The following is a 26,590-nucleotide window of genomic DNA, read 5'->3' on the forward strand; positions in this document are numbered from 1 at the left end:
ACCTGGTCAATGGTCTCATGTGTGTTTGATAAACAAGTCCAAAGGGACACAGATTTATGTGAAGCAACACAAACCTATTTGTGACCCCATTTCAAAAGCTCTAATGTGGGTTATTAAAAATCTGAGAGGATCAAGCATCACTACACCCTTTATCTTAAAATGTCTGTAGAATCAACAACAACAAGAAGTTGTAGGTTATGACCAGATTAAAGTGGATTACATGTTATACAGTGACTCGTGTTGTGAAAACTACTCGTCTGGTCTGGGATCATAAGATACAGACCCGTTATGACAGGTCTCAGAGCAGAAACTACGGTCTTACAGTGGTGGTACAAGGTTTTCCGACACCTCATGCATTTATGAAATATTGCATTAAGAATCACTTTAAGGTCTTAGAAATATTGAGTATTGGGTCATTTTGAATGAATGAATGTTTTATTTTGGTTACAGTTACAGTGCAAAAATTGAATTTTGTGCAGTTAGAGCTTAAAGGTTGTTTTTTGCTTCTTTTTTTTTTTTTTTTTTAACAATTTCTGCAGCTGAAATGGGTATAGGCTGAAGCCAAGGCTTATATTTGCCTATCCCTTAAAAATCTATAAATCTACCCAGGACACCAGGGGAGAAAAAAACTGAAAAAAGTAAACATAACAGAAGTAATACAAAAGAAGAGAAAAACTAAAACTTACTCTAATTATTTCTGATTTCAATCATTTTTCATTGTAACCTTTAATTATTTTCCATTTCAATGTTTTTTTTGAAGCGCAACAGATTGACATAATTTTAAGTCGTCACTTTTAGATTTTGGTATGGTCTACTAATGAATCTCATGCTTTTTATTTATCCAGTTATCTATATATTTATTTAAAAACACCCTTTTGGTACTGTGCTTTGTGTCTACATAAAGCATTTGAAAGTTCACCAAACTGGTGTCCAGTGTTCCAGAACGATATGTTTCAACATGATAAAGCCTGACGCCACACAACCAGGGTCTGTTGGCTGCAGGACAACAACATGAAGGTTTTACCTCTGTCATGATTCATCAACAGGTCTGTTTCAAAGAGTAAACCAAAGAATTAAGAAGAATTAAAAAGGCTAATCAAAGAAGAATGAGACCAGATCCAGTGTGAAAGACTTGCCAGCCAGGATTAGATGGATTATTCATTTGATCGTGTGTTGGTTTATTTAGTTTTTGTTCACTTTTGAACACATTCTGTGTAATTTGTTGACTGTGATAGCAACAATGTTGAGAACTGACAAATTAAAACTGTCCACAATTTAGTTTTTCTTGGTGACACTAAACAAAGGAAACATCATTTGTATTTGTTTATGTGTCGAATGCAGCCACACCTTTTAAAGCACAAAAAAGATTTTTCCACAAATATTGCATGATAGTATTTAAGATTGTGTAAAATTTTAAGGGTGTCCGGAAAACTTCCTTCTACCATTGTAAAATATAATGCATCTCAGAACAACCGTGAATGAGTGACATAGTGTGAAAATTATATAATTAAAACAGGGATGCACTGATACCACTTTTTTAAACATAAGTACAAGTACTAACCTTTAGGTACCTGCCAAGTCCTGATACAAGTACTTATTACATGCCATAAAGCCTGATTCATACTCTAGGCTCTTTTTTGAGTACACTGAGCAGTATCGGACCTGATACTGGTATCGGTATCAGTGCACTTATGAACCAACTCACTGCATCATGTACTCAACTGAAGTGTACTGCAACTGTTTTGTGATGTAAGCGTACGAAGTGTGATAATAATCAGCTGTATTAGACTTCGTATGGAACCGAATCTAAAAAATAAAAAAATTAATTAAAAAAATTTTAATTTCAAAAACAAAATGATAAATATCTACATGAACACAATCAATCATCTCAACACCAACCCCAGCGCTTTACAAAACAAAGGGTTAAATTAGACTTGAATAAGACAAAAGACGTATTTAAAAGAGGTTTATTCTGGAGGATAATGAGGGTAATACAAAGCCTTCCCAACAAGCCACACCAAAGCAAAATCTTGGATTAAACCAAAAAGCAGACTTGCACATTAATAAGAGAACCGAGATCATCTGAAGCGTCTCACTGGGTGAATCTCTAGAAGCGGGGCGGGGCGGCACATTGGACCGAGCTGACCGGTCTAAAGAGAAACCTTGTCCACAGCGTTCATGACCTTCTGGACCCAGTCTTCTTCTTGGTTCACGCAGAAGGTTTTTAACTTTCTGGTAGTGAAACTGTGAAGGAGAGAAACACAATCATTGATCTGACAAAAGTAAGTTAAGAGAATCAGAAGCTTTAACAGTCTTTGAAGGAGTGAGCAGCTCTTACATGACGCCGGGCTGAGGGCAGCGTTTGTCTGTCATGAAGTACGAAGTGATGTACTTCTTGGAAATGGTTCTCGGGTAGTATTCGAAGCAGCAGTCGTCTGGACCGGCTGCATCTTTAGATCATCGGGGCAAAGTACCGGGTGAGCACAAGAACCTGGAGAACAAAGCGAGATGAAGCAAACGGGTCTTACTGTTGCAGAGGACAGTGGTGAAGAGAGCAGCTGCCAGGAGGCAGAGCAGGACGCCGCCGCCGGTTCTCATGGTACTTCTTCTGGACGGGAGGTGCTGACAAGACCCTGATGGAGATGGAGAAGAGCTTCTGGCAGCAGAGGCGATGCGGTGGCGAGGTTATTCATATCAAAAGCGTAGCGAGATGTCGGTGGGGTGAAAGGAAGGAGGGGGGGGGTGGGTTGTGGTTTCAAACTGGGGCTGTGACAGAAACTTTCCACTGGGTTTGGCCGGGCAGCGACGGTAGAGGAAATGCACCTGTGGTTACCTCAAAGGCAGCAGCACCAGAGTCTGCATCCACCAAACACTTTCATCAAACGAGAAGACCGAACTGTAGCGACTCAGAGGACGCAGTTATTTGGTTTTTTTTTTGCTGCTCATAGTTTTTTTTTCACTTTAAACTCAAAAGAAAAGATGTTAAATCTGAACTGCAGTTTGGTTTTAATGCATACAGACCATCTTTGTATAGAAGCGTATTACGTTGACATTAAAAATCAACTCCGTTTTTCTGAATGAATGAGATAATTATCTCATGACTATGAGAAAAAATAAATAATTTCGGCTCTGTTTTTCAGAATTTATGAGATGATGGTTTTCTGAAAAAAAAAAAAAATTCTGGATTTATGAGATAATTATCCCATAATTATGACAAAAAAATTATATAAAACTAATTCGGCTCTGTTTCAATCATAGCAACTTCTGATTCTCTAACCTCTTGTCTACCACTAATGTTAGTTTTTAAGTTAAGCCAACCGACTGCACTGCTGCGTCTCAACAGCCAAACCTACCATCTTTAACAATCGTTTATATTAGCATAGCTAGCTAACCTGCTACTAGTCAATTAGACCCGGAAACCAGTTTTCTTTATACTTATGAAGAAGGCAGCCTTTACCCTAACCTGAAGAATCAACCAGATTCTTCCTCTAAACCGGGGGTGGGCGAGCAAATCTCCCAAAGGGCCACGTGACAGTTTAGCACTACTATTGAGGGCGAGCTCTGCTAGCTAAGGTGCTACACACAACCAACAATGAAACAATGGCCAGTCGCTCCTTTCTTGGATGATGTCACACATTTCATGATATCTGTATCGACTGTGAAGCCACCAGAATCATTGTCTTTTTTTTTTTTTTTTTTTACCGTTCTTATTCAACTCCCCTATGGACTAAAGTTGATAATTATATTCTGTGTGAAACTAAAACTCATGTTCAAATTGATTGTAAAAGTGTGATTGCATATTATGATTACCAAAAAAAGACATAGAATAGATACATAGAAACACCAAAACAGCAATAAAACTGTCAAGATGTTAAAAAAAATTTTTAAGACCACTCATTAAAGAAGTCATTCTCATTTGTATTTGTTATAAACTTTATAAGTACCTGTCATAAAGCCGAAGAGGATATGAATGTAATATTTGTGAGCACCATCTGTTATAGTTGTGTTTGATGTTTGTTTGCACTGTTTGGATGTTTCCCATTTGTGCAATAAAGTTCTTATTAAAAAAAGAAAAAGACTGTGCCGCCACCGAGCTCGGTGCTAACTGGGTACAGAAAGTAGTTCTTCAATCAGAAAAACCAATAAACTAATGGGAGGATTCTTGAGGTGCCTTTACATCCGGAAGATTTCAGGATTTTCTGAAAGACAGTCAGACTAAGAAAAAAAAACCAAAACCAGCAGTTGATTGATTATGTACAGCTTTTTATTTTTAATAAAACCATCGTTTATTTACATTTCAAGTGAGATACAGTTGCATGGTGACTCACTGCCGTCTCAGTCCTCTACAGTACACGAGTCTCTGGGCAAAGAAAAGCAAATCAAACTAACAACACAAGCAGCCTGAGTCGGCCTGATCGTCACGTGACCGCAGGTTACATTTAGTATTCAAATTTAGAATTAAAGTGGGCGAGCTGGTAGTGTTGGCAGAGCTGGGACGGTCACTTCCTACCAAGGCCAGCGGTTAAATGCAACAACTCAGCAGTAACTAGAAGAAAGAAAAGCCACACTATTCAGGCAAAAAAACAACAAAAAAGAGAAACGCAACAAAAACAAAAGGTGGCTAACCCGTTTAAAACCGTGAGGGGACGACGTGACGTGACGGTGCGAGGCACAACTCAAAGGCCCACATGTATGTGCAAAACGCTTTATTGCAGTCCTGTGGTGTGTTACCACATGGGGGCGGGGGTTTGCATTATGGAGAGTGATCACACAGCGAGCACGCAGGCGAGCCGGCGGTGAAAGGTGCTTCCTGTTTTCTAAAAACTTCAGCTGTGGTCTGCAAACAGGAACCCGACGGCTTCCAATCGAACTCGCACAGAATCAGCAGCACGACACGGCGACGACGGCGAGACAGACGAGAGTTCAGTACGACAGAGCAACAATCCACTTCCCGACAAATACAAACGAATCGCGCAATGAACACCAGCAAGACGTTTTATTGGGTCACTTTTCGAAGCAGTTCTGTGGGAATGTACCATCTTCAGCCTCTGTGGTCGTATAAATATAGGCTCCGCCCACTCCGGCTGCGGACAGAGTAACATATTACCACAGTGCGTCAGCAGCATCGGCGCTGAAGACCTACGATAGGTCACGTCCGAACCGCAAAGACTTCACTATCACTCAAAATAAAACTTGTCTGAATAAAAGACCGAGGACGATGCCGGTGCTTTCTAGGTGTGGCGCCTCCAGTGGGAACGAGGCGTTTCACCAAAACAAGTGTTAAACCTGGAAGGAGTGCCGAGAGTTTTGAACGGTGTTTCGTTTGAGTCCAGTGACACGACGACTCGCGACTTAGTAAGACATAAAGACGAGTTGAGCGCTTGTGCAAAGAGAGAAGAGCGTCGTCATCGTACGTGGTTACAGTGGGAAACGCACACAAACACACACAAACACGTTGCTTCAGCTTTTGACGAAATAAATGGGGGAAAACCAAAATCCTCACTTTCTCATGACTGAGAAGGTGTGCGACTCCTGGTGTGACGCCTCGACTGGAGTTTGTCTCATCAGTTTAAACTTGAGGTCAGAAGTTAAAGTTGGTCTATAATTCACAGACCGACACAGAGAAGTGACCTTTAGTTACCTTTAGTTTTACAGTCTGATGTGATTCATTGACGTGACCAGAGAAATGAGAATTTAACCCCGAGTCTCATAACTACAGACTCCCGTGAGATACTTTTGTAGAAATGGTAAAAACTTCAGAATGACTTTGGGACTTATACACAGACATTTTAGAGTTTGAACTTTTTTGAAGAGATTCATGAGATTAAAGAGAATTCAGAGGTTAAACATGATCAGAGTGAAGTTTGTAATTTAAGAACCGTATTTTATCAGCTTATAACTTTTTTTTCCAGAATTGGGTCTCATCATTAAGTGCTTGTATGTAAAAAAATGTAATTAAATTAAAAAAAAAAGACGTTTAGGTACGATAAGTTGGTCAATGTCAGAGTTCATCTTCAGCTTTGTAGAAAAAGTGAAGCGCCAATAAGTCGTTTAGAAGTAAAACAAGCTCTGAACTTGTAGCTTGTGATGTTTACTGCTGCAGATATTGGTTTTTTTATGTTGTTTTATGTGGCGACGCCCCAGTGGTCTTCGTCTCCAGCAGGATGTGGTCTGACACCTAGAGCCGTCGTCACATGCACTTTTCGTAGCATTCATGAAGAACGTCGGACCGAGTGCATCTAACTGTCCCTCTTTTATTTCATATTAAACAAAGCTCACACTAAGAAAACAAAACGTACCTTAAACACATTTTTACTCCAGTTGCCTCGTTTTAGAGGCTTAAAACTTCTCACATTCTTGGAGTAACCGGACAGTGACATGCATTTCTGTTGCAGCTTCATTGACTTCATGGAATGGACTCAGAACAAACCCGATAAGAAACAGATCACATGAACAAAAACTAAATAATAATCCCACTCAAACCTGGAAGGAATGAGAATGAAGGGGAACGCCAGGATCAGACGAGTTCCAGCTGAAGCATTTTGACATCTTTAGGTTTGTCAGGTCAAACTTAAAGCTGCGATGAGGACGGGAGGAAACGGGAGGAGACGGGAGGAGACACATGCAGGTTGGAGGTGAGCTGTGGCCTCGGAGGAGCCTGCTGGGTACATGGACGGAGGTGAGGGTTACATTCTTGGGCCTTTCCCAGCTACAGTGTCCAGTTGGCTGCCTCTGAGCGGAGGAGGGACGGTGGGAGTTAGATAAGGCCTCGGATTCCTCTTTTCCCCCCTCGCCTCGTCACCGGCAGGACCTACCTCCGCCCTCACAGGAAGTAGTTCCGGTCAGAGCAGTGTGGCAGCGCAAGCTGCCGGTGGAGCGGACCTCAGCTCAAAGCTTCGGCGCCGGGCTGCCACGCCCCTGATCGCTTCTGCTCCGTCAACGCCTGCAGAACCTGAAGGAGCCAGAGGGAGGCGGAGTCAGACAGACTTCTGAGGAGCCGGTTAAAAGTTTGGCGCTCACACCGACCTGCGCCCACTTGCGGTTGCGGCTGCTCATGTGCACGGCGGCTATGTGCTGGAAGAGCTGCTCGGCCGGGATGAGGTCCGGCAGGCGCGTGAGGAACTGGGCCATGTGGATGAAGTCCATGCAGGTCAGGACGTCCTGGTAGAGGCGCAGCACGCCCAGCGCCGTGCGGAACAGGAACTCCTCGCCGTCCCGGCAGAACACGTCCCACACGCGACACGCCAGGTCCAACGGCAGGGACTTACTGTAGAGGGTGAAGATCCTGCAGAGGAGAGGAGGGGGTTAGAAAAATCTGAAATGTTCTGCTTTGTAATTGTAATTTGACACCGTAATAACACCAGCTTTCACTGGCTTCATACAGATGTGACACAAGTGAGAGGATCTCAAAGTGAAAATACTAAAGGTTGAAGTTTGAAGATCAGGAAACTCACCAGTCGATTAAATAAATATCGGGGGTCAAGTTGTTTCTCTTGAAATGTGCAAAGAGCTTTGGTAGATTTTCTTCAAAGAACACTTCAAATGCCGAGAAGTAGGTCAACATCTGGGGAGAGAAAAACAAACCACATCATCAGAGAGGCTGCTGGGAAATTATTCCATGTTTAGAAATGTCATGACGCCCTGGAAGTGGCCATTGTTGTTATTGTGCATCTAATTACTCATGTGCAGATGAAGCCACAAAAACGGGAGTCGAAGCATTTTCAAAACGTTTCCATGGAGACAGAGTTGAAGTGTTTTTCCATAAAAGTTCCACCTTGGAAGCCATTTTCAAAAAGTTCCATTTTCAGTGAAAACAGACCACTGGACTCCAAAAAGACAGAAACTTGACTAGAGACTGTTTTCAATAAATTGTGTTTCCTCCCTTTTCCCTCGAGACGGAGTCTGAGCATTTCCAAAAAGTTGCGTTCCCCCCCAGTTCCCATGGAGACGGACTGTTAGCATTTTCAGAAAGTTGCGTAAGTTGGGCCCAGATGTACTCACAAGGCTGTGGTCCACTCTGAAGAAGGCCATCTGACAGGGTTTGTTCAGCAGGTTGGCGAAAGCTATGAAGGCGTCGGCCGTGTCGAGGTTCAGGATGAGCACGGCGGCGATGAAGGACATCCCCTGCACCTGGAAGCACAGCAAGGAAAAGAAACTAACGGGGTGATCCACACTCAGATCTGGAGCGTTTCAATGAGGTGCATTGGAACAAGTCTTTCTGCCTCCGTTGGCCACTAGGGGGCAGAGATGAGTGGCTTCACGGTTTCTCCTGCTTTTCCTCTCACTGTACCTGTTGATCATGTACAATCCAGCAGGCTTCAACTAGTGTAATTATTCTTTTAAGTGAACAGTGCACCACCAAGTTGTTTTTTTTTTTTTTTAGAAATGTAACTGATATAAGTGATGAAGGCCGCTCCGACTTTATAGTCATTTTGTTTGACATCTGCCGTTTGCTTTTCATTTTCAATGGGAAGGATTAATTGAGATAAAGGGGCAAAGTAAACAAGTTAATCGTCTTTCTGCTCCCTTTTGTCAAGAATTCTAACTTTTTTGCTCCGTTATATATTCTAAACTTTTGTTTACAATACACGCAAAGAAATATTGTAAAATTGCATTGAAATAATTTTTTTATTATTTACAATTTATCTAAATCTTTTTACAATGAATGAAATAAACTAAACAAAACAGGTCAAACAAATCTATTGACATGTTTCTGTAGGTTGTTTTGTGACTTTGTGTGTGTGTGTGTGTGTAGATTTACATGTTTTTAGAGGTTATTTTGTTTCTTTTTTGGGTCATTTAGGTTATTATATAATTTTGTTGTTTCAATTCAAAAGCTATTTTTGACCATAATTGCATTTTTTTTTTTTTTGAAGGTTAAAAGCACAAATAAATGGCTTAATCAGTTTTCTCTGTTGTCATTTCTCATCATGTATCAATGCTACAGGTAAACCTCCTTCACATAAGGTAAAGAAACTATTCAGCGTTTATCAATTGATCAGGTGTCGTCAAACACGTTTAAAGTAATGTAAGACAAGAGTCTCTGTAAATAAACCAGTTCGTCTCTTTTTACACAGTTTAGTGAAAGCTGCAGGGAGCAGTGTTTTCCTGAATCTGAGACCAGAAGCTGCAGAGGTGGATGCCGTTGGCGTGGAGCCGGTGAAGAGTCGGGGTCCGTGCAGGAAGTCACAGTCATCTCGATCCACACAAACCGCATCTACAAGCTCCAAATGTGCAAATTCAAACGTGCACCAACACTCCAGCACTGTTTACACACCAGCTTCTCACTGAAGCTGCAGATCTGATTCAAACCAGCCTTTTTTTTTTATTCTAGTTTAGTCATAACTTTTTTTATGTGGTTCCATGTGACTTATGTCTATTATATAGACTATATATATATATATATATATATATATATATATATATATATATATATATATACACATAAGAACAGTAAATTCTCTTTACTCTGGTTTTTATATTATCTTATATATACTTCTCACCAATAAAATTCTATTTTTAATGAGTAATATTACTATACCGCATAATATTGATATTCTATTTACAACGCTGAATTATATCATATTTGTATTAAAGGTGTGTATTTTGATAATATGTCACTAAGGTTTGCTGGATGTGACGCTTGTTATTTTCTCAGTTTAATGTTGCTGCTCGTGTGGAGATATGGGTGTAGTGCTTCAATTCCACCACAAGGTGTCCTCATTTATGAATTCAGTTCTGTTAAAAAAGTAAAGCAGAGAGCTGCAATGAAGAAGAGCAAAGGTGTTTAGTTTGAATGGAAAGACTTGATTTGACATATGTTTACAAATATGTTTGGAATGCTTTGTTTTGTTACCGTGGTTTACACAACAATAATTAGATGTGTTTATTGTTATTTAGGGTCATTTTAAATGTAATAAAACAAATAATGTGATGTTTTACCTATTGTAAATGAAATAAAGCCGATAAAGCAACAATTGTAAATGTAAATAAACCCAATTAATTAATAATCTGAACCATTTCAAATTAATAAAGCTAATAATGTGATAACTGTAACCATATGAAATGTATATAAAGCCAACAATTAAATAATCTGAACCATTTTAAAAGTAATAAAGCCAATAATTTGCAAAAGTGCAACACGTTATTTGAATCTTTGTAAAAACATCTGGCCAACAACAATAAGTTATCACATCATTAAAGGAATGAAATGGACAAAATGACTACATTACTGGCTGCTTCGGGGTTGGTAATAAACCTGTGTAAGTCCTGAACCTGCTCACCAGCAGGACCAGAAACCTGTGTCCAGTGTGTGACTTACATAACCGACGTCTGGCCGGTAACAAGTGTAAGCTCCCAGAATGCTGTGCAGCACGTCGTGGTAGGGCCCGCCCTGAGGAGGAACAAAGAAATGATGAGGACAATACAACAGGTTTTCTGCTGCACATTTGACCGTGGAATACGGTAATAATGGAGGTTTTTGCTTGGTATTATTGACCTTATCCTTCACCAAAACTAGGGCGCCGCCATATATTGCATCATTTTGTCCGACAACCTCTCTGACAACACTAGGTGTGTGTAGCCTTCCATGCTCCGTGCGGAGCGTCATAACTGGATAACGAGGAGAAGGCGGTTGAACCCAACAAGGTTCTGAACATAAAGAGGAGAGACAGGACTGTTGTGTGGATTTGTGCAGCACTGTGCGACTTTAAAGCAACATAACCTCTGATGTAGAAGACGAGTGACTGCAGAGTTGTCCACACTGTAAAGCTCATGGTTGTAATAAAGAATAAACAACTTCATATTTCATATAATGACATTCAAACCTTCCGCAATATTAAAGCTACAGGAGCAGCTGGTTGCTCTGCATGTTGGTAGATACTGGATGTCAAACCCGGGTCCTGGAGGGCCGCAGCCCTGCATGTTTCCCACGTCTCCCTTCTTCCTGCGTTGAAGCAGGGAGACGTGGAAAACATGCAGGGCTGCGGCCCCCCAGGACCCGGGTTTCACACCCCGAGATACTGGTACACCTCAGTACTCTTAAAGTTGATCATCGCTGCTCCGTGAGCATGACGTGAGAATGACGACATCGGAAGTTACCAGTCCACTTTCTCATGTCCACCTCTCGGGTCAACGTTAAGGAAGGATGAGGCAACATGATGCCTCGTCCGGTCATCCCAACTCCGGTTTCATGTGTTCCTACTTTAATATGCTGGTAGCAGCGTTGTTTGTTATGTTTCATAGACGAGATAAAAACACTGCGCTGCCGTCCACCACAATGTCATTTTCGGTAACCTTAAAGGAGACATATCATGCTTTTAAATCCTTCCTTTTTACATATAAAATCATACAGTTGTGGTCTATACAACGCGAAACTGCAATGCTTGGGTCTGAATTCCTCATTATTATAGCTCCACAGGCCCCTTTTCAACCCCTTTTCTGATGTGCTTCTGAGAGCAACTCGTTTTGGGGCGGTCTCTTCAAATGCAAATGACACACTTCATACCCCGCCTCCTCTCCAGGTTGCAGAGGTGACACTCGGTTCAACGTCACCCTGTTCGGCCATCTTTGTAGTTTGATAGAACAGATACAATTATCTAGCGGCGCAGAAACTTTATATTCACACATTATTTACAAAATGTCAACAACGGAAGATTTGTCCATCCAGCCATACATGTTGGAGCCAGAGTCGGACCCGGCGGAGCGAGATGAAAATGACGATGATGCACCTGCAGAACAACGTCTTCATATGGATGTAACGCAATGGTGTGTTACTATATTTACACTAACTTCTCCATCCATGCCCACTACTACAATACTGCCTGTATTACAATGACTATTTAACACAGAAGTTACATTATAATCTAAAACGAGCACACAGCGCTAACATATGAAGACGGTGCAACTGCTAATGCTAACAAAACAATGACAGGGACGTCTTATCATCACACTTTTTAGCGTTATATACAGCTTACCGAAGTGCTCTGTTCGTCGTCTCCATAGATAGAAGGAACTGACCACTCAATCAGACCGAGTCTTTCGGCAAATCCTTCTTTATACTGGCGGAGGTTGCTGAAGCAGTCGTCCTTAAAGTGATTCGCGCACACAAAAATGACCTTACCCACAGATGTGGGTACATTTCTGTGAAAAATAAAACTCAACCAGGCACTTCGAAAAGGTTCTGATGCTGGGAGACGGTGTAACGAAGCTTGTGGGTTACTACATCCAACAACCGAACATTTCCACTTATCCTCTCGTAACTTCGGTTGGACTACAAAATCGCAGCGAGAAACAAAAATGGCGGATTGCTCGAAATGTCGATGTCCTAATTTGGCAGTTCCGCTGAGAATACTGTGACGTCATTGTTCAAAAAACGTAATAGAGAATAGAAAAATCGAAACCGATCGCAAAATATGACCAAAACAGAATATAAAGATATCAACGGAGCACCTGAAAAGACTACTTTGAACTTTTCTGTACTTCTAAACACTCTAAATATACAACAAAATGCATTTAAGGGCTAAAAAAGTGGATTTAGCATGATATGTCCCCTTTAAGATAAAATATAGATGACCGGAGAATTGAAAGTGGGCAAGAAGGTCAATAGCAGCAATCGACATAGATATACGAGTCACTGGTGGATGTCATATGAGCAGGCAAACGACTAACGAGAATCTGACTTACAGTCCAGAAAGTACGTTATTCTTTTTGGAGAAAGGAATTACCATAGAAGAGCTTATTTTGCTTTTTGGTAAAATAGAATGGGCCTTCATTACATTAAAACTACCTATTTTGGTATACAAGTCACTTCTTAAAACAAATCATACATAACGATTAAACTCATAAACTGTTTGTACTACCTAAAGTAAAGAAAATATGGTAAGAACTTTTTGGAGAATTTTTACTAGTTTCCAGTATATTGACAGTAAATATGTGTTGGTGTGTACTTTAATTACATTGAAACTCGCCATGTTTTGATAAATGAGTGGCTTCTTAAAAAGTAATACAGAAATAAAGTTCATATTGGTAAAGAAGTGTGAGCTTTACATTAATACTTGCTATATTTAGGTATATAAATGATTTCTTAATAATTAATACACAAGAAAGACTGTGCCACTTATACACCAGAAAATACTGTAATTTTTGGGGTCGACTTGATTCCAGTATTACGATTATTATTATTATTATTATTATTGACGAGTGAATGTTGGTAAAACAGTATGTGCTTTAATTACATCACTTTTAATAAACAAACAAACAACACTGGTGCCTTCATCTGGACAGATATGTGACAGAATTTAACTCCTATTTTCATTATATTTTAAACTACGACTAGTTTGTAAACTGCGTTTGTTCGCTTTAGTGCACAATAACAAAATAACTTGGGCACAGGAGGGTTTTCTTCATTTATATTTATATATTTGTGAACATTTTCCATTATTAGTGTATAAGAGAGTCTCTTCTACTCCTAATATTTTTTTTACATATTAAAGAATTTGACTATTTCTAATTGACATTGAGTTAACCGTGTTGGAGCTTGTGTCGCCGACCTTCTGGAAGATGCAGAGCTGCGGGAAAGTCCTGGAGATGTCCAGCTTGATCAGCTCCAGGCTGGACTCTCTGTCCAAAGAGCCAGTATCTAGAAGACATGTGGGACGGTCAAAGATCGAACACGGGAACAACGTGCGGGGTTGGATCAGGCCTCTACCTTCAGGTTCAGTCTCTGCTGAGGGGGCTGCGGTGTTCTTCCACTTCTCTTTGGCTCGGGACAGACAGATGTTGTAAAGCTCTGCGGGGACACGGCAGAGACAACGGGGGAGGAAGAGGACAGGACAAGGTTTATAGTGGTGCTTCATGGTTTTATTCCACTGCAGGGTGTCTGAGCCGTTTCTCCCCTCTGCAGTCAAATAATGAGGGCTTTACCACACGTCAGCCAAAACCTACAGTGGCTATGCCATGGATGGATGGATGGAAAATTGTAAATTGTCCAAAAACAACTAAAACTCATCTGCTTCTGAATGAGCATTTTCTGAATATAATTACATTTCTTTAAATAATGATTTTTTTCTTAAAAATTTGATTGCTTTAAATCATGCACATTTTTCACACACATTTTTTTAAGCAATTTATTTATTTCATCTATTTATTTATTTATTATCCATAATTTCACACACAATGATTTTGAATTATGCAAAATCATGAAAAAATGGACCCTCCAAAAAAAGCTTGGCGCTTGTCATGTTGGGGTCCAACTTAACTTACTAATTTTAAAATGTTTATAAATTAGTGTACATTTTAAAAATGTTATTGTTTTCATGCACATTTTTTAATATAAATTTTTTTTAACTAATGCTCATTTTAAAATATTTTATATTTATATATAACTTGAAAATATGTTTTTTAACTTGTGTGTATTTTTATATTTATTTTTTAATAATTATCAATTTTAATATGCAGGTTTTTTACTACATGCACATCATTATTGATTTCTTGAATAATGCAGATGATTCAAGTAGCCTCTTATTATCATTATTATCCGTTTGTTTTTATCTATGGTTTTAAACTCATGAGCCTTTTTGAATATTCTCATATATATAATGTTTTTTTTTAAATACACATTTCTAAATGTCTTTATTTCATTTTGTTGTTTTGAACTTTTTTTTTTTTTTTTACTCTGATCGAAGAAAAAAAAAAGTATCAGTTTGTTGTAAGACACATTTTGTTAGACGCTAATTATTATTTTACCATTAATTACAAAAGAAATGTAATAATGTTTAAAGTCCTGTGACTTTAAAAAGCCATGAAAGTAAACACTATTTAAAATGATTCTTTAACGCCACTCTCACGTACCATGTGTGATGTTAAGCTCGTTGCCCACGGCCAGGCTCCACACTCGGCCCCGGACGCTGGGCGGGATGCCCTGCCACCAGAGGTCCCTCACCCTCCGAGAGGTGCACCTGCAGGAGGAAAGCAGCAGCGATGACACAGTGTGGCCACAAGGGGGAGTCTAGTCTGCCCCTGGTGGGACTATTGAGTGTACCTCAGAGCCTTTAACCACACTAACTACACTCATCAGTACATAGTACTTTGGTCACAATGTGGTTTCTCTGCATGACATTATCTTCGGCAGTGCCATTTCCTCTGAGCTGAAACCAGAAACCTCCGCCTGGAGGAGTTATTTTAGGATGATAATCATGACGGCGAGGCTCATTCATAGCAGCACAAAGGAATGTGAGCTCCGCTAGTAATACAGGTTCCCTCGTATTTAATCATTTTGGCTCCGAGGAGAAGATGAGCAGTCCTCCATAACCCTGACACAGCTTGATCGAGGTCACTCTTCATCTGGAGTAGCCTCGTAGTAGAAACACATCTATTTATAGTCCAACAAAAAGTACTGAGTAACTTTCAGGAAAACATCGAAAGAGCAGACGCACTGCTTTTTTTTTTTTTTTTTTTTAAATGCAGAGGATGTTAATGTCTTTACATTTGCGGTGTTCTTCACCAGTTGAAATGATCCGTTTGACTCACGTGGTGCTCCAGTTGGGTAAGATGTCCTGGTTCCAGGTCTGAGCGGCCGAGCCGATGCTCTCTTCCAGCTTACATCGGTCCTCCAGCTGCTTCTTCCTCTTCTGAGCTTCCTTCAACTCTGCAGGGTCGACACACAGTTAGAGGGATACCCTCTGTGTGTGTGTGTGTGTGTGTGTGTGTGTGTGTGTGTGTGTGTGTGTGTGTGTGTGTGTGTGTGTGTGTGTGTGTGTGTGTGTGTGTGTGTGTGTGTGTGTGTGTGTGTGTGTGTGTGTCACCTCTCTTCTTTGCCTGGGCCACCATCTCTTCATATTGCTGTCTGTGCTTCTGGGCCTCCTCTGCTGGCTTGGCAGGTAGATTACTGCAACACACACACAAACACACACACGATTACCACCTGATCAAACACTTGATGACGTACTGAGTGATTCTTTTCACAATAAATGTCAGGAACATCTCTCTCGTGTTGATCATGACTGTTGGATTAATACTTTTCTTCTGTCGGAGCTTTGATGTGATCTTGTGGCCTCACAGTGGATTTCTGTGTTTAAAGTTTGTGATGGAGGAGGCACGGTGATGCAGTGGTTTGCACTTTCAGCTCAGTGCGAGATGAGTCAAGGTTGGATTCTATGTGAAGTCTGTGTTGTCCTCGTCCAGCATCACTCAACAGATGGCCAAGATGAGTCTCACGTCAAATATCCAGCCGGGGGTCCACTGATGAGATTGTTTCCACTTTCTTTCCTTTACTAGTTTAATTGCAGAGGACGGTGCACATTAATGGACACTCAGTACAGTTACTTTGTGTAAACGTGCCAGGTTTAGCCAGGGGCCACTTTCTATCCATAGTCCTTGTACATTTAAGACAACAACAATTATTCTAACATTTTGGAGGTTGAATTTTATAGTGTTGACAACCTTTTTGATCCGTTTCTTGAAGGTGAAGTTTGAGTCCAGTATGACTCAAAGGTACTTAAACTGAGAAACTAGTTCAAGTACGTCTCCATCTATAGAGTGAAAGGATGTTCTGCTTTGTTGGTCTTTTGCTGAATCATACACATAGTTGTTTTGTAGTATTGAGAACTAGACTGTTGGACCTTGGTTGAGACATTTGTAAGCGTGGTTGAAATTCTGTCAGTTGTGTTCATGTTGCATCTGAAGGGGATGCAGTCCAGCTGGTATAAGTGTGAGCTCCTAGGGTAACTTTAAATGCTGAATGGGCTCCAACGACGGAGCGGAGGAAGGACATCTGATAAAGTCAAAGAGAATGTTGGTGCCGACTGAGGAGCCAAATCTGCTGGGAGTGAGACAGCGTGGATTAAAGTGTGAGGGTCCTCCGGCAGCATGTGTTTTACGTACGCCGGTCTGTCCTCCAGTATCAGCGCGGTGGTGGAGAGAGGCTCGAAGTCCAGGTTCTTCCTCACGCTCGGCCTGGGAGACGTCGGGTTGCCAGGTCCAGGTCTGCCACTCTTTGTTTCATATTCCTGAAGAGGAATAAGACGAAGAAGACAAACAGTTCAGACACAGACCTCCATTGTTTGTCCCACTTTTCTGGTTTCTGTGTACAGAGACGGGAGGATTCAGTGCTGCCAATGATCGCTCATACAATGAAAATAGGAGAAAGTAGATGAGTTTCAGCATTTTACCTCATCCAGACACTGATAATCTTTGTTTTAAAGACTGGTGTCACTTTTGCAGCATTTCTATTGGCTGCTGGCAGCTTCACCCCGTGAGCCTGGTCACACAACCTTAGAAACCGTCTCACTTTCTCATATTAGACTTCAGATTTTAAGCCACAATCAAAAATATCTCTCCACCTATTACATGGATGAGAAGATAAAAACGCTGATATCCAGAATGAGCGGCTCACACTGGCTGCAGCCTGCGACTGCGTGTCCGTGAGCAATGTCTTCCCGATCTTGTGACACGGCTCTTCTGACCAGTGACCTGGGGTCAGCTGGTGTCTAATGACTGTGTGACCTCTGCTCCACCGCTGGGAGCGCGACAGAAAAGCCCGGGTCACGTGAGAGTCAGCCTGGTGCAAAAAGAAGCCAGGGGGCAGTTTTAAACCTCAGCTGACTCGCAGGCAGTTCAGGGAAGACCTTTGGAGGAGCCTACATTGTCCCGCTGGTTAATTAAGTCGTGGCATTAAATAGGTCGGAGTATAATAATATCCCATTGTCGGTTCCAAAATGGCCTCCGGTGTGCAGCGAGCTGGTTAATAATGCAGGCTGAGGTCTGCGAGCAATCAGCTTAACACTGTGCCGCCTCGGGGACGCTCACATTGATCAGGGCACAGAAAAACACGGGCAGAAAAATCCATTCCTGCAACAGGGGGACTGTTGTGATGCAGCCAGCATGATTTATCTGACTTTGTGTCCCCGTCTTTTCTACCAGAGTCTGGTTTCTATTTGCCTCCGGGGGCAAATAAAGCCAATTGAATTATATTGGATTTGTGCTTGAAGAGGGTCAGACATTGAAGCGGCAGGTGTGACTGTTCCACCATGAACTGGAGACGGGAGATAAAACAATGACCGATGCAATCACCGCTTTGAAAAGTCCACAAATGAGAGAACACGGTGACCCTGACAGTTTTAAAAAGGTTTCTGTCACACAAACATGCTGAAGACGAAAATATTTCTTAGGGTCAAGCTTGGCTTTCAGATATCATCAACAGGTGTTCTTTGATCTCCTTTGACCTCCTCCATGAGGTGCCTCTCCCACCCACTTTTTATGGGACATTTTTTCACAGGTTTTCGGGGATTTATTCGGAAACGATTAGCTGAATCACTCACAAAAGTCTTAGCAATATATTCCTGAACGTTACACACGTTTTTATGTGCTCCCAACGATGAGGGACTAGTGACCCGAAGAAAAAAAAAAAAAAAACGGCAGAAAAAACAGCACAGACTAGTGGACAAACATGCCAACTACATGATTTTCACTGTTTACTTTGTTTCGGTGAAAACACATAAACGATGCGTTTACACTTGAAACGTTGTCGTGGAAACGAGGCCTGAAAGAACGATCTGTGGAGCAGACATCCCAAAATGTAGATTAGTGAAATGAACGGTTCATTTAGAGGCGAGCAGCTTTTTTTTTTCCCTCCCTCCTCTCCTTACTCATAGGTCAGATTCTTGTGATGTTTATCAAACCTTGGTTTGGTCAAACCGCTGCTCCCATTGGCTTTCAGTTTAAGGTATTTGAAGATTACATGAAGGAATCATCCCAGCAGTGCTGGTTTGCGTTTTGTCAGGGTTCAGCAGTGTCACACAATATAAAGGTAACTTGCAGGAGCTGCTGTGTGGTTCATGTGGGAGCAGCTGCAGGTCAATAAATTAATTAAATAAAATAAAATAAATAAAAGAGGCGAGCGGGAGCTCTGCACCCGGGGGACGGAGGGAGGGGTTAGTGAGACAAACGCCCAAACCAGCAACATGAGGACTGATGGTGGACTCAGAGGCAGACTGCGGAGCAGAGTCTTGATAAGGATTACAATAATATCATATATTCCCATCTGTACGAGAGAATCGGCACCTCAGCCGACAAAAGCAGCTCCCCTTCGTTCCCCCGACTGTTCAAATCCCACAACTCATTGTGGCTGTGACACACCTCTGGCCTCCTCACTGTTTCATGTGGCAGGATACAGTTTCTCTGATGGCTGGCTGCCAGCGCACAGGCAGAAAACCTCAAACCAAGAGATACGAATGACAACACTTCTATTGTTCAGTACATTTTTTTCCCTCCTCAAAGCTGGCGGCTTGCGTATCTCATGAAAACCTGCCACGGCGGCAATCTGCTTCGTCACGCTGGCTTTCACTGAACTTCTCTAATTTCCTGGTAGTGAGGTAAGAGCTCTCCGGGCGCCTGGCTGCTAATGGCCTTTACGCTCTAAACCAACACAAGAATACGGAAGCGGCGCCCTGGAGACGGCGATGATTCACGGCCAGTCATACGTGGCCGAGCAAGAGCCTCACAAAGGTAAAATCCAAAGGATTGTGTGCATCGTATCTGTGCAAGAACCCAGCTGGCTTTCTTTTAATAACGGGAGCTGAGAGATGAAAGGCTGCAGCAGGGTGCCGAGGCTGGTTTCACCGCAGGCCAGAGGCCTCTGACTCATAAGTAGAGCCTGTTTAACACAATCACTCCGGCTGGCAACGGACAAAATGTGAGCGAGTCAGGGGGCTTCAGAGGGGTTCGGGGGGAGGAGGTTATCCACGTGTGTTCATCAGATCCTGAGGTTCAGTTTACAGATATCAGATACTTTGATCAGATTCCACACGCCAAAAGCGATTTCAAGAGCAACTCAACTCAAATAAGGATTTCACAGACTTTTGTTTTGTTGAGTCTCCAGAAACAAGGATTCCTGAAAACTCCAGTGGAGATCTTTAAAAACTCTGTGTCTCTGTTTGCGTCTAAAGGGGAGGAGGCGGATATTTACGTCACAATTAGCGGCGGCGTGTTTTTTTTCAAGGATTCTGATTGGCTATTATGGCTTCATGTTTCTCGTTACACTGCCCCATAAAAGCGCTTGAATAGATCCTGATACTTAGCATAACCCGACTCCAACCCGTGAGCATATAATAAGCTGAGCCATGAGCAGGACCAATACCAGCGACTGCAAAAGAAGAGTTAACTGCAGGTTTTGCAACAAACTTGTGCCAATTGGTGATCTAATTGTATATTAATGACTGAACAGACTGTTTTTCTCTAAGGCTAACAAATGCTAAATCTATGGTAAGTGGCACGCTTGCTGCAAAAAGAAATGTTCATTTACGGCAGGTGCGGTTGCACCATTGCACTTGGTGTCATTTGCTGCTATTCTACATAACGTTTGTGTTTCTACTAGAAGCAGCTCGGTGCTTCGATTCAATAGCACCAAATTAAACTCTGTCATTTCAAGGTTTGTTTACAGAGGAAAACCCAACAATTCCACCTGAGAAAGCATAAGAGACGGTGGAAAGGAAAAGCTCCTTATAATAGGAAGAAACTGGCAGAACCAGACTCAGAGGTGGAGACTTTCTGTTGTTATGGTTGGGTTTGAGGATAGAAAGAGAGGAAATGATAGAAGAGACGGGGAGATATTCAAACCTTGTTTCGGCAGTGGGTAGGGATATAAACCCTGGTTTGAGTAGAGGTAGGGATTGTAGGAATGGATACAGACCCTGGTCTTGGTTAGGAGGTGAAGCGAGGAAACAGCGAGCTTCACTCTGAAGAATACACCAAAGTTGTGCTTATAACGGAAGAGCGAGCCAAACAGGAAGTACCCACAGGACAGGCATTGTGAATGTCGACTGATCGTATTTCACTTCATTAAATCTGACATCATTCCTGGTGGACACAGGGTTAGAGGCACAAAAGCAATCCGACAGTGGTTATACCCCTTTAAAGTGCAGCGATGGGACGTCTGATTAAAACACTAATTGACATACATTTGTCAAGTAATTCTAAGAACTGCAGTTGCATTCTTAAGTACTCGTCAGCACAAACGCAGGTACTTCTACACTCTTGTATCAGTGCATCTCTAATGAAGAACCTGTTCAACATTTCCAACTCGTCACCGTCAACACAGCAACGCCTGGTACTGTTTCTGACTGTTTCAATTTGCCACAACTGCCCCTCAGTTTCTTTTTTTTTTGTCTGCAGTTTCAGAAGCAAAGCAGTTCTCGACTTTGATGTTTCTTATCATTTCCCCCCAATTTTTGTGCTTCCGGCTCGTCGCCACCAGGTTACCAGGTGACAATAATTCAAATGAGATCCAGACAACGTAGTGCAGTAGGGCTCTGAACGGTCAGATATGTTAACATATAGAGCATGAATGCACGATGCTAATGCTATCGAGTTAGCTCAAAGCAAGCGTGGAGAGTGACGGTGAGATCAGCAGCTTGTAGAAAAAGCTGGGAACAATCAAGAGCTACAATATTGTGACATTGGGATTCTAACAAAACCTCAAGAATCCATCAAGGACACACACATGCTCCAGGCACAGCATTATCAGATGTAGTTAGGTATAAAGGACGCCCACATCCGTCCTGTTGAGATAATTGCATGTATTTGATGAAATGCCAAATTTATTTTTCCGGCAGCCTGACGGCAGAATTAGAGCTGAGGAGGAGCCTGATATCAGGACTGTAACAATCTGGCAGGAAGCTGACAAACAGATGGCTTCAATCCAGTGCATCAAAACGTTATCCAAGGGAAGTGGAATAAACTAAGAGAAACACAAACAGTTTCTTTGACTGAACGTCGAGAGGAATCCCCTCGATACGATTCCAGAAATCAAAAATAGAGAAAGAACACGTGCTCCTCCTGTACTGAGCGGAAGGCTTCAGGTCCGGCTCCATGCCGGGAAGTAGGGGTCACCTCCTCCTTCAACCCATCAACCCATCCCGACGATCGGGTACCTCCATGTCTCAGCAGACGTTCTCGCGGTCAGTGTGGCCCCGGCTCAGGGCGCCGAGCTACAACCGACTGAAAGAAGCTATTATGTGAAACCCGAGCTGTCCTCTGGAGCCGGTGCCCTCTGATTCTAGCAGACAAGGAGACACACACACACATACACACACAGACACACATACACACACACAGCGGGTCGTCGCCGCTGCTCACTCACCATGAACGCTGCAGTTCCTAACAGACGAGCCAGTCCTCAGGTGGGGGTTTCTTTCTAAAACCCTAGCCTCGCGTCATCGCTGCTCCGGAGGGGTCACTCATGGCAACAGGACACCCGGGAGGTGGGGAAGCTCGGCTGAGGGACACACCCAGCATTGCAAAGGATGCAGCAGCAGCATGATACCCTATTTTCCTCCCCCCTCTCCCTCTCTCTCTCTCTCTCTCTGAGCAGTGACGCTACAGCGCTCGGCTCTGCATCAGGTCTATCTCTGCTACGTGTGTGTCAGCAAATCAGCACTGCCGTGTGTTGTGAGTCTGTGCTGCTGCACCGAGAGCAGCTCGGCGCTCTGCCGTGTCCTGGCAGTCGCTCTAATCAAGCACAGAGTGATGGATCAGGTTACAGCTGAGCCCCTAATGCAAACAGCAGGAAACGAGCAGCTGCTGCTGTGACTTTAATCAGAATCCTTTTAATTGTCATTATGCATATGCTCCCATACCCATAATGAAGTAGCAGTCGGGGGTCCCAGCTTTCAGTTAAATAAAGAAAATAGCATTAAAAAAAAAAAAAGACTTTTTGAGGGAGCTGGAGTGAGAGAGCAGAGACCTCAAGAACTCTGCTCACACAGAATCTTAAAAATCAGGATGGAATCGCAAAAAGAAGTCACCAGTCATCAAATAGAAGGATTCACATACTTTTAACAACATCAATATTTAATAAAGACATATTAAAATTGATTATATGGTATCAGATTAAGAACATCAATCAGATCCTGTTCTATGAGCAATCCATGCGGAAAACGAGAAAGCGTCAAAAGCAAATGTGTCTCCATTACAGCCAATCGCAGCCGGTGGTTTACTTTTGATGGACTCCAGCAAATTCGATAAACGTCATGGAACACAAGCCAATTCATGAAAATTAACCGTGACTATATAAGTTAGTTTGTCAACAAAACTCGGCCGGTAAAAGAAAAATCTTGCTGAGTGATGAAAAATGGCAGAACCAAAGAAAGACGCCGTGCAGGTAGTCGTCCCCTTTGTATCCCTTTCTCCAGCCCATTATACTATTAATGCTCGAACAAGTACTACAGTGGAGACTGACTTTAAATTATATCCATCAGAGAATTGCAGTTTTTCTGACTGGCGTTTCTGTACAGGAAATGCGGCTTAAAATTTTTACTTATGCCACCAAGCATACAACAGTACCCAGGTCCAACACCTGTACAGCAATGAAATCCCTCATTTATTAACATCTTGTGGGGCCTCTGCTGAAATTAAAAAAAATCCCACTGGGAAAATCATCTGAATTCATTTCAGCCTCTCCCTCCTGCTGCCGGTAACCGTGACGTGTCCGGGCTGCCACGCTGAGTGATTCAGAGGCTCAGCAGGTTATGGAACAATTACTTTCTGCAGCAGGCAGCGATTGGCTGTGACCGTAGGCCTTGAGATGCAGCCGGGCGCCGTGTCCCGAGGCTCACAGCAAAGTGTGGCGGTGTAAATTACAGCGTGGAGCTCGTTTGCGGCTTTGTTCTCCCAGGGGAAAGAAGTTGCTGGGGGAAGCAGCACGTGGTTTGAGCAGCAGTTGAACAATGGCTTAAGCAAATAAAGCAGTCCACGCACAGTTTGCTGGACTCGTGTTCGAACGGCATCAGAGGATCAACAAAAGCTGGAAATCCTAGCCTTGTCAACCCGATTCCTCAGGTCGATATAGGGTTACGGGCACAGATGAGATGGACTGGTAATACAACGCGTGTGTGCTTGGTTTCCAACCAATGTGTGGTTGACATTTACCATTTGCAAAACAAAATACATGATACACTAAAGCGTGGTACATCTAAATGAAAAGGCTTCACAGAAACAAAGCACTCACACACAAAAGCTTCCTCCCTGTTGTCAGACACAGGGAAATGGATTCTCAATAATAGGCTTCTTGTGGGTGTAATTTCACGCTGCCATCTTGTTCGTATGTTTACTTTACCAGCAGAGAGCTGTCCTGCTCTTTAATTGTGCTGGAGACTCTTCCCCCTTTAACGTCTGAAGTGGGAAATGAGAGGTGTTGGGTCACCAGCTGGCTTTCTACCGCAGAGTTCTGAGAGTCCTTGACATTTTGAACACCGCATCAATTTCATGAGCCACATTACTGCCGGACGCAGCCATAACTCAGCTCAGCTGATTTTATGGACTACAACCTCATCACGGCGGTCTGGAAGTATTACCAAATAGAAAGCCAAAACAGTCCAACTGCCACTTGCAAAATCTGCAACACCGACATTTAAAACGATGGAAGCATCAGAGCTTGGTTTGATCCATCCCAGCATGTATCAATTAAACTGAGGTTTTACCGGAATATGCCTTCTGTATCCAGATGACCGTGACTCTCCTCGTCGTCCAACCTCTTCATCCTCCCAGTAATAATTTAATATGTGGAAGAATTAATAGCGCTTTCTGTAACTTCTTTATAAAATGCACCTTAGATATTTTTGCCAAAGTAGAAAGTGAAAGTACAAATTAAACTGCAATCAAAAAGGCAAACAGCTTCTTCACTATAACCGCGAGAGTGTAAACTTATTCATATGTGGTTAAACATTTGCTGAATCAAGCTTCCGCACTGGGCCTCCATTATGTTTCTGAGAAGGGTTTTAAAGCAAACACTGAGTGCTTGTTTGCCTTTTCAGGATGTGGCAGGCTAAATATAGCTGCTGAACATAAATGTCACTGATGGGGAGCGATTCTGCTGGAGGCATTGTTCAGGAAGACCACAGTCTGGACTCAAACACAGCCAGGTGGGATCAGCTCCACTCACCAGTATTCTGCAGTTTACTTTTGCTCTAAAACAGAAACTGTGAACGACGTAATGCCTCAATAAAGTCATTTTAGTACTCGAGTCCAGAGTTGTGAATCATATAGTTGCGTGTCCACAGAGAGATAACTGCAGAGCTCTGAGCGGTCACGTGCTGCAGCGATGAGAAACTTCTGATTAAAAAAAAAAAAAACAACAACCTCCGAGCACAATAAATGTGCTTCAACTGCCTTGAGTTACTTTAATTATCACACACGGAAAATAACATGGTCATTTTGAAAACGGCTCCTAAGGTTTTGAAAATGCTGCGACTGTGTTTGTGGAGACGGAGGAAAGCGAGAATCAAGAGTCGCCCATACTCGCCATTGTTAATATCTTTAGCGTAATGTTCTCTGCTGGCATGCGTGTGTGGTTTCATTATGAAAACAGCCAACAGCGTCCACTAGTGGGCAAGAATGCCAACTGCTCTCTGTGCATTTAAAAAATGTCCCTCTGAGATTAATAAACTATTTCTATTCTATTTATAGCTTTCAGCGTTTCTGCCGTTTCCATGGAAACGGATAATGTTTTCAATACATTGCCATGTAAAACGATGCATGTGAATGGGGAATAATGCTTCATCTTTGGCTGGGAGTTAGTTGGGGCATTTCCAAGTTCAACAATATCAAAAAAACAATGTCTTAATTGTTTGTAAGTTTTCTGTGTGTAAATAGATAACATCACAAAGAAGCTTCAGGCATTTTTAAAAAGATTTTAATTGTGATACAGTCTCCATTTGATGCATCTGTTCTAACAATAATATTTCATTTTCAAGATTTAAAGACAAAATAATAAGGTATGAAGCAAGAGAAAGTGTTGGAACATTTCAACTTTTTGTGGAATAAATAAAGAAATCTAAACTTGATGAACGTGTGACTGACTTAAATTATGGGGAAAAAAACTTCTCATTGTATTCAAGTATGTATTTCGGCAGCTCATCTACAACAAAAGATGCCACTCAAACCTCAGTCGGTGTCCGACTAATATAATAACAGAAATAACCCATAACTGCTATGAATAGTGTTGCTACAGCATCTTATTCATGAAACTGACTGTCGTCACACCAAGACAAAAGCTCACGAGGGGAAATATTAGGCAACAGAAGCGACCAAAACAAACCTGATTCATCACCCCAGAGGACACTTGTGCAGAACCATAAACCAGCAGACAGGCGACATCAAGGCCACACAAACTTGATTCACAGCGTCCCGTAGAGAGCTTCTTTCTATAAAGACACTGCTGCTTCTCAAAGGCCCGAGTTCATTTAGATTAAAGACAAAAACCTTGGAACCAAATCAGAGGTTAAGAAGACTAAAATTATTTTCACACAGTTGAAGGAAATCGTTTTTCTGCTCCCTCGGAGTTGGGAAGTTCCAGCTAAACGGACAGTGAGCCAGACACAAACAAACCCACTGAGCTCATATCTGGTCCAGAACAGGACAACGTGGCAGCTTGTCATGTTGTACATAATAAATAGAAACAACACATAAGCAGGTTTTTTTCAAGGGCTAGTGAGATTTTAGACTTGAAATCTATCAGTAAAAATGCCTTCATTTCTTGGTAAAACATGGCTGGGTTTGTCACTTATCAGCATCGACGGTCAAAGAGGTGAGAAATTCC

The 26,590-nt window shown here is 42.1% G+C and overlaps 2 protein-coding genes across 6 annotated transcripts in view; both read right to left on the reverse strand.

Annotated features, from left to right (window-relative positions):
• Positions 1–1,953: 1,953 nt before the first annotated feature.
• On the reverse strand, positions 1,954–2,684 carry LOC308123918 (C-C motif chemokine 3-like). Its single transcript, XM_080486663.1, has 3 exons — positions 2,529–2,684; positions 2,339–2,450; positions 1,954–2,244 (listed from the first exon to the last, which is right to left on the reverse strand). Exons 1-3 carry the CDS (start codon positions 2,596–2,598, stop codon positions 2,151–2,153), a joined length of 276 nt encoding a protein of 91 aa, XP_080342789.1. The 5' UTR covers positions 2,599–2,684; the 3' UTR covers positions 1,954–2,150.
• A 1,565-nt stretch (positions 2,685–4,249) lies between these two features.
• Positions 4,250–26,590, reverse strand: part of tbc1d14 (TBC1 domain family, member 14) — a 33,604-nt gene continuing 11,263 nt past the window's right edge. For 2 of the 5 annotated variants that reach the window (XM_080486236.1, XM_080486238.1), the window contains 11 exons: positions 16,882–17,006; positions 15,804–15,886; positions 15,529–15,646; positions 14,851–14,957; positions 13,709–13,789; positions 13,551–13,639; positions 10,322–10,393; positions 8,002–8,130; positions 7,455–7,564; positions 7,027–7,285; positions 4,250–6,952 (listed from right to left, as the gene is read on the reverse strand). In XM_080486236.1, the coding sequence (XP_080342362.1) occupies positions 6,884–6,952; positions 7,027–7,285; positions 7,455–7,564; positions 8,002–8,130; positions 10,322–10,393; positions 13,551–13,639; positions 13,709–13,789; positions 14,851–14,957; positions 15,529–15,646; positions 15,804–15,886; positions 16,882–17,006 (1,242 nt within the window). In that variant the 3' untranslated portion in view covers positions 4,250–6,883. Of the gene's footprint in view, positions 6,953–7,026; positions 7,286–7,454; positions 7,565–8,001; positions 8,131–10,321; positions 10,394–13,550; positions 13,790–14,850; positions 14,958–15,528; positions 15,647–15,803; positions 15,887–16,881; positions 17,007–22,135; positions 22,484–26,590 lie in introns of those variants that run through there. The other 3 variants (XM_080486235.1, XM_080486237.1, XM_080486239.1) reach the window with 2 other exon arrangements.

This window comes from Lipophrys pholis (assembly GCF_963383615.2).
Source record: "Lipophrys pholis genome assembly, chromosome: 18".
In the NCBI taxonomy this organism is placed as follows: Eukaryota; Metazoa; Chordata; class Actinopteri; order Blenniiformes; family Blenniidae; genus Lipophrys; species Lipophrys pholis.